Here is a 13,708-nt window from a genome sequence, read left to right as displayed (position 1 = left end):
GTGCAAATTTGCAGAAAAATTACAAAAGTGAAGAAAAGCTTTTACATTTCAAATTATAATAAGTAAAACAATAACTAATAAACTACAATAAAAAATGATTAAGCATGTTTAAACAAAATCAATATGCCATGTGACTATCCTTTACCTTGAAAAAGGTGAAAACTGATTTTATTTGGTGGCGTTGAAGTACCGTATAGTTTAACCAGAATATCAGATTAATCAGTATATTTATTACTATCAGTATATTTATTCATTGGTTATATTCCCTCTTTATCTTTGGGCAGCAATGCAATAGGCTATAAACCTACAAACTAATCAGATTTATTTATTGTCCTGAAAAGGTTGACTTTCTTATTTTATTGTCCTGCTGTCCTTAATAAGACACATATTATTTGTAAGTATGGATTGTACTTTATTTTAATTAATATTTGGAAACATCATATTTGGCCTTTTACTAAAGTACTAATAAGACTTTTGCACATTACTGTATTTCTGTTAAAAAAAAGCAAAGATTTGCTTTGTTACTTTAATTTATTGAGTGCATAGTTTTGTTGTAGCATTATTTTTTCACACTACATCAAATTTAAATCTGAGGATAAGGTTTTTTATTATTTCACTTGTGTCCAGTAGGGGGCGATAGAGAAAGCGCTTTGTCATTTATTTTACTGGGCAAAGCATTCTGAAAATGAGATACATTAGATGTTTTTCTCACATTAAAAACATGATTACAAGCATTACTTTGCCAGCAAGAAAATGAACATGAAAATGTGCAGTGTACATTTTCCTCAATTTGTATTCAGTTAGGCATAAAAAAGTTCCATTTTCTGTCAGAGAAAGTGGTTTGAATTTCTGCACTGTTGTTGCTTTGGCATGCTTTGCATTTTCCAGCAGGACACAATCTTTGATGAATGAGTATTTAAATAGTCAGCTGACACCTGCAGCATGGCTCCATCTTTTATCTTAACACTTTTTGCAAAGGAATGAAAGCTCACATGGCGTATGTTTGTTCAGTGTTGCAGGATTGTATGTATGTACGCCTTGAAAAAAACTGTTTTGTGACTGTTGGTCGTGATAAATGTGTCCACTCAGTCAGAATGTACAGTGTCAAACATTGCCACAGCGTTGTCTGTCAAACAGAGCATGATGTCATGTAGCTGATGTGTCACTGATCTCTGATCTTATTTTGACTGACAATTTGGAAGCGACTCTTAAAGCAGGAAGACTCTAAAACAGAGGTGCCCAAATACTTTCCTTTGAAGGGCCTTAAATGAACCTGTCTGTAGGGCCGCGGGCCAAAGATATGGTAAATGTTGATGTTATGTAAATTGCATGCATTCACTTACTTGTAGAACCCCAAATCAAAAAAGTTGGGACAGTATAGAAAATGCAAATAACCCCCTCCACTGATTCATCCGTTGTACTTGGACTTCTGTATCAAAGCAGATAGTATGAACCCAAGATATGTGTTTTTTCCCCAGTCAGCTCAAAAAAGAAGTTGGGATGGGACAGTTTGAGATAAAATGAGGAAATAAATGAAAAGAAATGATGGTTATCACAAACAGGTGATGTCAACAGGTGATTTGCAATCATGATTTGGTACAAATGCTGTTTCTATGAAAGGCTGAGTCTTTGAGGAGCAAAGATGGGCAGAGGATCTCCAGTTTGTCAACAAATGCGTGAGAAAATGATTGAATATTATTGAAATGTTCCTCAAAGAATGACTGCAAGGAATTTAATATTGAACGATTCAAGAAATCGATGAATTTCAGTGTAAAGGACAAGGACACAAGCCTAAACTGAAAACCCCTGATCTCATCCATCCATCAGATGGTGTTACATAAATAAATGTCATTCATTAATCACTGATATAACCACATGGGCGATGAATTACATTAGGAAACTTTTGTCAAGCACTGCAGTACGGAGCCACTTAAAACTTTACTGTGCCAAAAAAGCCTTATGTTGACCTTGTTCTGAAGCAGCGTCGATTTCTCTGGGCTTGGAGGCATCTGTGTTGGACCATCACACAGTGAAAATGTGTATTGTGATCAAACAAATCAAAGCTAGAGCAACATATCCAGCCTTCAAGATGACATATTTTCCAGCTACATTCAGGCATTATTCAACAAGAAAATGCAAAACAACATTCTGCACACATTACAAAAACATTGCTGCAGAAGACGAAAAGGCACAGATACTGGACTGGCATGTTTAACAGTCATGACCTGTGTAGAGAATTTTGAAAGGGAAAAACGCAACAATGACACCATACTATTGCAAAGCTTATGTTTGCAGGAAGACTAGAACAAAATGGCACATGAAATGCTTCATCACTTGTTATAGTCAATGTCAAAATGTCTTTTAAATGTTCTGAAAAGGAATGTTATCACTATAAAATGGTAAATGTTTTAACATCCCATCTTTTTTTTGGGGGGGGGGGGGGGAGGATATTTTGGAGGCCTAAAATGCAGGAATGGTTGTATATTAACAAATTAAATGAACTTGACCATAAAAAGCATGCAATATCTTGGTTTCAAACTGTCTGTAATGAAATAAAAGTCACAGTAAATCTAAGAATCACTGCTATATTTATTATATTTCCATAACTTCCCAACTTTTTCTGAATTGTAGTTTTATTATAGTAACAAGAAGTGAGGTTTGAAGCCCATGCATGCTACAGTCTCTTTGTACATTTGGAGGTGCTTCAGGAAACACATTTGGAAGTGCATCAAGAATAAAACTAGCATCAAATGATCTTGTGGCTCCACAGATCCACTGTTTCAACCCTGAACAAAATTGGAGCAGCTGAAAGAATCACACACTAATATATTTTACAGAAAATAACCATTCTACTGTGAATCTACAATAAAACATCAAAATAATGAAAATGCTACTTACTCTTTAATCTCTTGAAAGGTAATCTGTTAATTTACAGAATTTTTGGATTACCATGCCAGACCCAAACAAAGGGAGTCCAAGCCAGCTGTGGCCCATGGGCCCCCAATTGGGCAGCCCTGATCAGGACAAAGGAAATCAAAAGAGACTGCACAAATTAAATTTGCCATCTTATTTTTATGAACAGCAAAAAGAAATAATATCACCGTTCAGTTGCCACTGTAGTGGAATTGCATTGTGGCAAGATTTTTATTTTTTTTTTTTTTTTTGGCGTCACGAATTAATTTTCCGTCTGTGCATGTATGTGTGTGTGAGCAGGTCTCACAGCGACGCTGGATCCGCTTCCTTCCATTCTGAGCTGGACATGTACCCAGTCAGAAGGTCGTCGTTTCTGCGCCGCGTCCTCTGGGCGGCATTGCCTCTCCAGCTCATCATGCTGCTGCTGCTGGTGTTTGCCTTCCTGCTGCCGATGTCTGAGGAGGACTACTGTGCTCAGACCAACACCTTTGCTCACTCCTTCTACCCAATGCTCAGCTACACCAACGGACCGCCTCCAGTGTAAGATGTGGGCTCAGCTGGACTGTGGTGCACTGGCACCAAAATGAGATGAATTTCAATCAGATCAGGTCCATCTTTATGATGCTGGAAGCGAAAACTGACGTTGGTCATCCATTTATAGTGCAGAACTACAGCTGCCATCCACAGTTAAATGTTAGCACATAAACATCTCACTGTTTTAGTCTTTAATGCTGTCATTTTCAAAACATCTTTGGTGTAACAAGCTGTTTTTGGCAGCACTGGACTGATGCTGGATGAATCATCTCTGTGCTGTGTACGTTATGTTTCCATGCACACAGCTGGCAGTAGATTGCGCCAAAGCTAAGATATCAAGTATGCCCTGTGAAGTTGCTTAACTCAAATTTGTAATGATAACATTTAATATATCTTCCATGGCAATTATTTTTTTACCTGTATTTTGGCATGCAGTTTAATCTTTGCTTTTCTTGACATAGATCCTCTATCATGTCTGTGGTGAACAGTTTTTAACTTGAATTATGTTGATTTGTGTAGGATTCAGGCCAAGATTTCTGTTTAACATCAAAGTCAGCAAGAGTGTAACATCTCTGGTCTTTTTACATTGTCATTTTATTTTTTAAGAATAGCAAATATGACTTTAAGAGTCAGAACAATGGCATATAGAACTATTGTATATTTTGTATGTCAGATCAGTCTCAAATATATAACAGTACAGAATTATTTAACATGTATATAATGGTAAGAAGTTAAAAATATATATGTACATGTAAGAAACAAAATGCAAACAATGCCAAATCTCCATTTTGATATTTGTCTTTTTTTATTTGACCAATTACATTTTATGTCTGTCATTTATGTGCAATGACTTATTGATGCATCATATTTATTTTGAGCTGTCCTTAAGAACATAGAAGAAAAAATGAATGAGAAAATCTGTTTTTGTTTTGTTTTTTTAAGTATGAAATAATAGTTCTAGTTTTCACTTGGGACCCCAATGGGACCCCATTGTCCAGGCCAGCAGAGCTGGAGGTCCAAACATCCAGGCAAGAACTGTCAGCTGCTGGGTTTGAGGGTGGTGCAGCCTGTGGTGGGCTGGACAGTGGCACAGCATGTTAATGTGATGATGGTGGTGGTGAGTGTGCAGCAGGCTCTCCAGTAATTTGATGATTTTATAATTCACCGTGGCTCCACCGTTTGTGGCATCCAGGCCTAACATCTGAGAAACCACCAGCCGGAAGTCAACCAACTGAATATCAAAGCAAGACGGGGGGAAAAAAAAGGAGAAGTTGAGTTTGACTACAAATAAAAACCGTGTTACTGGAGGGCAGCATGGTGTCGTAGTACTCAGCATTCACCTTACACCAACACTACCCAGCTTTCTAACCTGCCCCTTGTCATTGTGCATCTGGAGTTGCATCATGGCTTCCAACACAAAATATGTGCCAATTTACACAGATCCACTGTGTTGAAGGGCAGCTGCCATAACAAGCAGTGTTGGATTTGGAGCATAGGTCCTCAGGTTAGGTTTGAACCCACAACCTTATGATTATCAAGCTACAATACTGTCATATCACCAACACTAATATATTCATCTCTAAAAACAACAAAATGCACGGTTTAATAAGAATGTTAAAACAACATTTTAAGAGTTACATTCAACTCTGTTAACACCAGGTCTGCTGTGAAGTTTTTGAGTAATTTCTATAACCAGCTTCATGCTGTTTTCAGCATGAGAAGCTGTGGTTGATCAGCAATGAAGCCACTGGTCATGAGAATATGAAAATATTCGCATGACTTCTTGGTCCTTACGTTGATCAGTTGTGTGTGATTTGAAGGGGATAGTGCATTTGTGGCACACCCAGTCTCACTTTGCTATTTACATTAGACATACAGTGAGGAAAATAAGTATTTGAACACCCGGCGGTTTTGCAAGTTCTCCCATTTCGAAATCATGGATGGGTCTGAAATTTTCATCTTGGGTGCATGTCCACTGTGAGAGACGATCTTAAAAAAAAATCCAGAAATCACAATGTATGATTTTTTTATTTATTTGTATGTTACTGCTGCAAATAAGTATTTGAACACCTGTGAAAATCAATGTTAACATTTGGTACAGTAGCCTTTGTTTGCAATTACAGAGGTCAAACATTTCCTGTAGTTTTTCACCAGGTTTTCACACACTGCAGCAGGGATTTTGGTCCACTCCTCCACACAGATCTTCTCTAGATCTTTTAGGTTTGGAGTTTCAGCTCCCTCCAAAGATTTTCTATTGAGTTCAGGTCTGGAGACTGGCCAGGCCACTCCAGGACCTTGAAATGCTTCTTACGGAGCCCCTCCTTAGTTGCTGTGTGTTTGTGGCCATTGTCATGCTGGAAGACCCAGCCATGACCCATCTTCAAAGCACTTACTAAGGGAAGGAGGTTGTTTGCCAAAATCTCGCAATACATGACCCCATCCATCCTCCCTTCAATACGGTGCAGTCATCCTGTCCCCTTTGCAGAAGAGCACCCCCAGAGTATGATGTTTCCACCCCCATGCTTCACGGTTGGGATGGTTTTCTTGGGGTTGTTCTCATCCTCTAAACATGGTAAGTGGAGTTGATTCCAAAAAGCTCTATTCTGGTCTCAACTGACCACATGATCTTCTCCCATGCCTCCTCTGGATCATCCAGATGGTCACTGGTGAACTTCAAACGGGCCTGGACATGTGCTGGCTTGAGCAGGGGGACCTTGCGTGTCTTGCAGGATTTTAAACCATGACAGGATCATGTGTTACTAATGTAATCGTTGGCCTCTACTGGTGGTTGGCTCTCACTGCGGTATTGTATCACTTCCTGTTCCGGAGCACAGCGGTGTTTTTCTGTATCTGTTAGCTGTTTAATCTGCGCAGTTAGATTGATCTAGTTATCTAGATTACGATTTGTTTCCCAGTGTAATCTTTACGTGCCTTAACTAAAGCACTCCTTCTGCTGAATCACCTCTAAATTATTTACACATTATTCACTTTGCGTGTTTTTAGGAATCCGCTAGCTTAGCGTAGCTACTAGCTCTTAGCCGATTTAGCATGGCGGCTTCTCCTGTCTCTCCCGCACTTTTCTGCTCTGGGTGTGAAATGTTTAGTTATTCCTCGGCCTCCTTTAGCAGTAACGGTACTTGTAATAAGTGTAGCTTATTCGTAGCTTTGGAGGCCAGGCTGGGCGAACTGGAGACTCGGCTCCGCACCGTGGAAAATTCTACAGCTAGCCAGGCCCCTGTAGTCGGTGCGGACCAAGGTAGCTTAGCCGCCGTTAGTTACCCCCTGGCAGATCCCGAGCAGCCGGGAAAGCAGGCTGACTGGGTGACTGTGAGGAGGAAGCGTAGCCCTAAACAGAAGCCCCGTGTACACCGCCAACCCGTTCACATCTCTAAACTGTTTTTCCCCACTCAACGACACACCCGCCGAGGATCAAACTCTGGTTATTGGCGACTCTGTTTTGCGAAATGTGAAGTTAGCGACACCAGCAACCATAGTCAATTGTCTTCCGGGGGCCAGAGCAGGCGACATTGAAGGAAATTTGAAACTGCTGGCTAAGGCTAAGCGTAAATTTGGTAAGATTGTAATTCACGTCGGCAGTAATGACACCCGGTTACGCCAATCGGAGGTCACTAAAATTAACATTAAATCGGTGTGTAACTTTGCAAAAACAATGTCGGACTCTGTAGTTTTCTCTGGGCCCCTCCCCAATCAGACCGGGAGTGACATGTTTAGCCGCATGTTCTCCTTGAATTGCTGGCTGTCTGAGTGGTGTCCAAAAAATGAGGTGGGCTTCATAGATAATCGGCAAAGCTTCTGGGGAAAACCTGGTCTTGTTAGGAGAGACGGCATCCATCCCACTTTGGATGGAGCAGCTCTCATTTCTAGAAATCTGGCCAATTTTCTTAAATCCTCCAAACCGTGACTATCCAGGGTTGGGACCAGGAAGCAGAGTTGTAGTCTTACACACCTCTCTGCAGCTTCTCTCCCCCTGCCATCCCCTCATCACCCCATCCCCGTAGAGACGGTGCCTGCTCCCAGACCACCAATAACCAGCAAAAATCTATTTAAGCATAAAAATTCAAAAAGAAAAAATAATATAGCACCTTCAACTGCACCACAGACTAAAACAGTTAAATGTGGTCTATTAAACATTAGGTCTCTCTCTTCTAAGTCCCTGTTGGTAAATGATATAATAATTGATCAACATATTGATTTATTCTGCCTTACAGAAACCTGGTTACAGCAGGATTAATGTTAGTTTAAATGAGTCAACACCCCCGAGTCACACTAACTGTCAGAATGCTCGTAGCACGGGGCGGGGCGGAGGATTAGCAGCAATCTTCCATTCCAGCTTATTAATTAATCAAATACCCAGACAGAGCTTTAATTCATTTGAAAGCTTGACTCTTAGTCTTGTCCATCCAAATTGGAAGTCCCAAAAACCAGTTTTATTTGTTATTATCTATCGTCCACCTGGTCGTTACTGTGAGTTTCTCTGTGAATTTTCAGACCTTTTGTCTGACTTAGTGCTTAGCTCAGATAAGATAATTATAGTGGGCGATTTTAACATCCACACAGATGCTGAGAATAACAGCCTCAACACTGCATTTAATCTATTGTTAGACTCGACTGGCTTTGCTCAAAAAGTAAATGAGTCCACCCACCACTTTAATCATATCTTAGATCTTGTTCTGACTTATGGTATGGAAATAGACTTAACAGTATTCCCTGAAAACTCCCTTCTGTCTGATCATTTCTTAATAACATTTACATTTACTGTGATGGACTACCCAGCAGTGGGGAATAAGTTTCATTACACTAGAAGTCTTTCAGAAAGCGCTGTAACTAGGTTTAAGGATATGATTCCTTCTTTATGTTCTCTAATGCCATATACCAACACAGTGCAGAGTAGCTACCTAAACTCTGTAAGTGAGATAGAGTATCTCGTCAATAGTTTTACATCCTCATTGAAGACAACTTTGGATGCTGTAGCTCCTCTAAAAAAGAGAGCTTTAAATCAGAAGTGCCTGACTCCGTGGTATAACTCACAAACTCGTAGCTTAAAGCAGATAACCCGTAAGTTGGAGAGGAAATGGCGTCTCACTAATTTAGAAGATCTTCACTTAGCCTGGAAAAAGAGAGTCTGTTGCTCTATAAAAAAAAGCCCTCCGTAAAGCTAGGACATCTTTCTACTCATCACTAATTGAAGAAAATAAGAACAACCCCAGGTTTCTTTTCAGCACTGTAGCCAGGCTGACAAAGAGTCAGAGCTCTATTGAGCTGAGTATTCCATTAACTTTAACTAGTAATGACTTCATGACTTTCTTTGCTAACAAAATTTTAACTATTAGAGAAAAAATTACTCATAACCATCCCAAAGACGTATCGTTATCTTTGGCTGCTTTCAGTGATGCCGGTATTTGGTTAGACTCTTTCTCTCCGATTGTTCTGTCCGAGTTATTTTCATTAGTTACTTCATCCAAACCATCAACATGTTTATTAGACCCCATTCCTACCAGGCTACTCAAGGAAGCCCTACCATTATTTAATGCTTCGATCTTAAATATGATCAATCTATCTTTGTTAGTTGGCTATGTACCACAGGCTTTTAAGGTGGCAGTAATTAAACCATTACTTAAAAAGCCATCACTTGACCCAGCTATCTTAGCTAATTATAGGCCAATCTCCAACCTTCCTTTTCTCTCAAAAATTCTTGAAAGGGTAGTTGTAAAACAGCTAACTGATCATCTGCAGAGGAATGGTCTATTTGAAGAGTTTCAGTCAGGTTTTAGAATTCATCATAGTACAGAAACAGCATTAGTGAAGGTTACAAATGATCTTCTTATGGCCTCAGACAGTGGACTCATCTCTGTGCTTGTTCTGTTAGACCTCAGTGCTGCTTTTGATACTGTTGACCATAAAATTTTATTACAGAGATTAGAGCATGCCATAGGTATTAAAGGCACTGCGCTGCGGTGGTTTGAATCATATTTGTCTAACAGATTACAATTTGTTCATGTAAATGGGGAATCTTCTTCACAGACTAAAGTTAATTATGGAGTTCCACAAGGTTCTGTGCTAGGACCAATTTTATTCACTTTATACATGCTTCCCTTAGGCAGTATTATTAGACGGTATTGCTTAAATTTTCATTGTTACGCAGATGATACCCAGCTTTATCTATCCATGAAGCCAGAGGACACACACCAATTAGCTAAACTGCAGGATTGTCTTACAGACATAAAGACATGGATGACCTCTAATTTCCTGCTTTTAAACTCAGATAAAACTGAAGTTATTGTACTTGGCCCCACAAATCTTAGAAACATGGTGTCTAACCAGATCCTTACTCTGGATGGCATTACCCTGACCTCTAGTAATACTGTGAGAAATCTTGGAGTCATTTTTGATCAGGATATGTCATTCAAAGCGCATATTAAACAAATATGTAGGACTGCTTTTTTGCATTTACGCAATATCTCTAAAATCAGAAAGGTCTTGTCTCAGAGTGATGCTGAAAAACTAATTCATGCATTTATTTCCTCTAGGCTGGACTATTGTAATTCATTATTATCAGGTTGTCCTAAAAGTTCCCTAAAAAGCCTTCCGTTAATTCAAAATTCTGCAGCTAGAGTACTGACGGGGACTAGAAGGAGAGAGCATATCTCACCCATATTGGCCTCTCTTCATTGGCTTCCTGTTAATTCTAGAATAGAATTTAAAATTCTTCTTCTTACTTATAAGGTTTTGAATAATCAGGTCCCATCTTATCTTAGGGACCTCGTAGTACCATATCACCCCAATACAGCGCTTCGCTCTCAGACTGCAGGCTTACTTGTAGTTCCTAGGGTTTGTAAGAGTAGAATGGGAGGCAGAGCCTTCAGCTTTCAGGCTCCTCTCCTGTGGAACCAGCTCCCAATTCGGATCAGGGAGACAGACACCCTCTCTACTTTTAAGATTAGGCTTAAAACTTTCCTTTTTGCTAAAGCTTATAGTTAGGGCTGGATCAGGTGACCCTGAACCATCCCTTAGTTATGCTGCTATAGACGTAGACTGCTGGGGGGTTCCCATGATGCACTGTTTCTTTCTCTTTTTGCTCTGTATGCACCACTCTGCATTTAATCATTAGTGATCGATCTCTGCTCCCCTCCACAGCATGTCTTTTTCCTGGTTCTCTCCCTCAGCCCCAACCAGTCCCAGCAGAAGACTGCCCCTCCCTGAGCCTGGTTCTGCTGGAGGTTTCTTCCTGTTAAAAGGGAGTTTTTCCTTCCCACTGTAGCCAAGTGCTTGCTCACAGGGGGTCGTTTTGACCGTTGGGGTTTTACATAATTATTGTATGGCCTTGCCTTACAATATAAAGCGCCTTGGGGCAACTGTTTGTTGTGATTTGGCGCTATATAAAAAAATTGATTGATTGATTGATTGATTGACTGTGGTCCCAGCTCTCTTGACCAGGTCCTCGTGTGTAGTTCTGAGCTTTCTCAGAATCTTGCATGGAATCCCACACCGAGGGAGATTGACAGTCATCTTGTGTTTCTTCCACTTTCTAATAAATAATCATAACAGTTGTTGTCTTCTACCAAGCTGCTTGCCTGTTGTCCTGTAGTCCATGCCAGCCTTGTGCAGGTCTACAGTTTTGTCCCTGACAGCTCTTTGGTCTTGGCTATGGTGGACAGGTTGGAGTGTGGTTGACTGAGTGTGTGAACAGGTGTCTTTTATACAGGTAACAAGTTCAAACAGGTGCAATTAATACAGGTAAAGAGTGCAGAATAAGAGGGCTTCTTAAAGAAAAATTAACAGGTCTGTGTGAGCCAGAATTCTTGCTGGTTGGTAGGTGTTCAAATACTTCTTTGCAGCAGTAACATACAAATAAATTATTTAAAAAAAAATCATACATTGTGATTTCCAGATTTTTTTATTTTTACTTTTTTAGATTATGTCTCTCACAGTGGACATGCACTTAAGATGAAAATTTCAGACCCCTCCATGATTTCTAAGTGGCAGAACATGCGAAACCGCAGAGTGCTCAAATACTTATTTTCCTCACTGTAACTTTATCGATCCTTTGGGAAGATTCACTCAGGGAAATTGAGGTTCCAGCAGCAATGTATAGCAGCACACAGGGTAAGAAGCACACAGAGCATCAAAAGTGAAAGTAAGGGGAAAAAAACAAAAAACAAACATGGTGAATCATACTGTTGCATGGTGCAAAGGTGTTGTGTTTAGTCAGTTAGTCATGGGTGTGTATTGGGTATAAGATGAAGCAGCCAGTCTGCTCTGTGTGACCCTGATCCTCTCAGACCTTCTAAGCATGTGGGGGCTGGTTAGTACTCAGATGGGAAACCTCTTTGGAAAACCAGGGGCTGTGTGTGTTTCTCCAAGTAAAAATTGGAGTTGTGGCAGGAAGGGCTTCCGATATAAAACTTGTGTAAATACCAATGCGGATATGGCTGTAACTGCTGCGACGACGTTGAACAATTGGGAGCAGCTGAGAGGACACCAACAACATTAGATACAAGATGAAATAAACCAGTCAGTGTCATCTGTCGTTCCCTTTTAAACACAAATGCACCAGGTGCTGTTATGATGCTGAGGTGAAACATTTGAACACTCCCTTAAGTTAGAATTCTAGTTTGCCAACTCATTCGAACCCTGCATACCCCAAACTCACAATTCAAGACGGCTGCTGGGAGCAGCAAGAGCAGCGAAAGCTGTAGTTGTTACTGGTTTTTGTATCTAACGTAGTAAATCATGCACATAGAACTGTCCTACTGCTGTCTGTGTACATGTTGCTGTGGCATTTTCATGCATGAAATACCACGTGATGTGTTTATCAACTGGGGCCACTAATATTGGCTAACCTGGTAGATGTTGCTAATGAGCGGCAACACCACACATCAAACTGATCTGTGAATTAAAACATTAAGTTCTGCGCTAACTGTCCTCTTCCACAAGGTCTCTTTGGTGGACTGAATATTTATGTAGCACCCTATTCTCCAAACTCTAGGAGGTGTTCAGCTTATTGTCCAACTTGCTGGCTGTGTGGAAAATGGAACACATTTACCTCGGGTGCGAAGTCATTCCCAGTTGTGACTTACAAATTCCAAGGTAAATAGAATGCAGCACAGCCCAGGGGGACTCGGCAAACTACTTGGCAGAGTTTGACTAAACTAATGGTTCTTTGTGCCAGGTGATATAACTTTTAATGGCTTTTGAATGCGTCCTCACCTCTCGCTCTCTCTCAGACAGCTGAGCCAGGCTCTGTCTCATCATGCTGAGTTGCTGCTGGTCGTCTCTCGTCTTCCTCTCTTGGCTCGAGCCCTGTGGAGCGTGCTGTGCTGGAGCTCCTTCTGCCTGCTCAGGTCCTTTGAGACGAGACACATCCTTGTCTTTATCTCTCTCACAGTCTGTAAGGCCAGGTGCAGAAAAATCACAATCACAGGGGCTGATTGTTACAGCGGCTGCAGAAAATTGCTGAAATGCATATTAATTTAAAGGTTCCTGCAAATACAATACCACTAAAATCTTTTACTGTTACTGTGAAATTGCACGTTGCACCCCTCGCCTTATTGCACAGGTTGTCCACTCTGTGTAGGATCTCTTTCTCTCTGTGGGGAGGACGTCTACAGAATCCCCCTGCAGCAACGACGCCACCTTCTCCAGGAAGGCCTGCAGATTCCCCTGAGCAGTTTGAGTCTCTCCTTGGCTCATCTGAAGTTTCCTTTCAAGCTCCTCCACCTGCTTATCCAAACTGTGACTCTCGCCTTGCTGCCTCGGTGACTCTCCTACTGGCCTCAAGCCTGTCCTCTAATGTCTGCTTCTCCATCTCAACGCTCCTCTTTCTACATACTATGCCTTCTAACTCCTGGAAAAAAAGAGAAAACACCAACGGGAATCTGTCACGCAACTTTGACAAATATGCCACGATAGTGTTTCTGCACTACAGCTGTTACAAACCCTTATAAGACACCACAATGTGGCCTTATGGAGAAGTTAGAATGAATGCAGATACCACTTTGAGTGAATCCAGTGCTGCTGCACTGCTGGCAGCCTTGCTCCGCTCTAGGTCCAGTTCTTCGACCAGCCTCAGCACTGTCTCTCTGCTGCCTTTGCATTCCACCTCACACGACTTCACGCTCTCCTCCAAAACTGCAATTCTCATTTTCACCTCTTGTGATCCTCAAACCGGTTCCAGAAAGGGCCGAGAGGGTGCAGGCTTTCTGTGCAACAACCCACTCCAGCAGGTGATTTCACTGATTAA

General features: G+C 40.9%; 3 protein-coding genes across 3 annotated transcripts in view; 1 reads left to right on the top strand and 2 right to left on the bottom strand.

Annotated features, from left to right (window-relative positions):
- Positions 1–4,239, top strand: part of syne1b (spectrin repeat containing, nuclear envelope 1b) — a 223,901-nt gene extending 219,662 nt beyond the window's left edge. Inside the window, 1 exon segment of the mRNA XM_034160064.1 lies at positions 3,214–4,239. Within this exon segment, the coding sequence (XP_034015955.1) occupies positions 3,214–3,457 (244 nt within the window). The 3' untranslated portion in view covers positions 3,458–4,239.
- Positions 4,240–4,411: 172 nt separating this feature from the next.
- LOC117531892 (coiled-coil domain-containing protein 170-like) lies at positions 4,412–13,158 on the bottom strand. Its single transcript, XM_034195083.1, has 3 exons — positions 13,023–13,158; positions 12,676–12,854; positions 4,412–4,678 (listed from the first exon to the last, which is right to left on the bottom strand). The coding sequence occupies exons 1-3, from the start codon at positions 13,156–13,158 to the stop codon at positions 4,412–4,414; spliced, it is 582 nt and encodes a 193-aa protein (XP_034050974.1).
- On the bottom strand, positions 13,015–13,620 carry LOC117501211 (coiled-coil domain-containing protein 170-like). Its single transcript, XM_034160069.1, has 2 exons — positions 13,460–13,620; positions 13,015–13,312 (listed from the first exon to the last, which is right to left on the bottom strand). Exons 1-2 carry the CDS (start codon positions 13,607–13,609, stop codon positions 13,190–13,192), a joined length of 273 nt encoding a protein of 90 aa, XP_034015960.1. The 5' UTR covers positions 13,610–13,620; the 3' UTR covers positions 13,015–13,189.
- Positions 13,621–13,708: the final 88 nt, after the last annotated feature.

The sequence above is a fragment of the Thalassophryne amazonica genome, chromosome 19 (assembly GCF_902500255.1).
Source record: "Thalassophryne amazonica chromosome 19, fThaAma1.1, whole genome shotgun sequence".
NCBI lineage: Eukaryota > Metazoa > Chordata > Actinopteri > Batrachoidiformes > Batrachoididae > Thalassophryne > Thalassophryne amazonica.
This window is presented reverse-complemented; position numbering and strand designations above follow the sequence as displayed.

Bases quoted from the DNA above. Each gene is read 5' to 3' on its own strand.
- LOC117501211 (XM_034160069.1), bottom strand. From the start codon at position 13,609: ATGAGAATTGCAGTTTTGGAGGAGAGCGTGAAGTCGTGTGAGGTGGAA. The intron at 13,313-13,459 runs GTATCTGCATTC...CTTTTTTTCCAG, and splicing joins CACTGGATTCACTCAAAGTG to GAGTTAGAAGGCATAGTATG.
- LOC117531892 (XM_034195083.1), bottom strand. From the start codon at position 13,158: ATGAGCCAAGGAGAGACTCAAACTGCTCAGGGGAATCTGCAGGCCTTC. The intron at 12,855-13,022 runs GTGCAATAAGGC...CTGGCCTTACAG, and splicing joins CTACACAGAGTGGACAACCT to ACTGTGAGAGAGATAAAGAC. The intron at 4,679-12,675 runs GTGAGGACGCAT...TTTGATATTCAG, and splicing joins TGTCTGAGAGAGAGCGAGAG to TTGGTTGACTTCCGGCTGGT.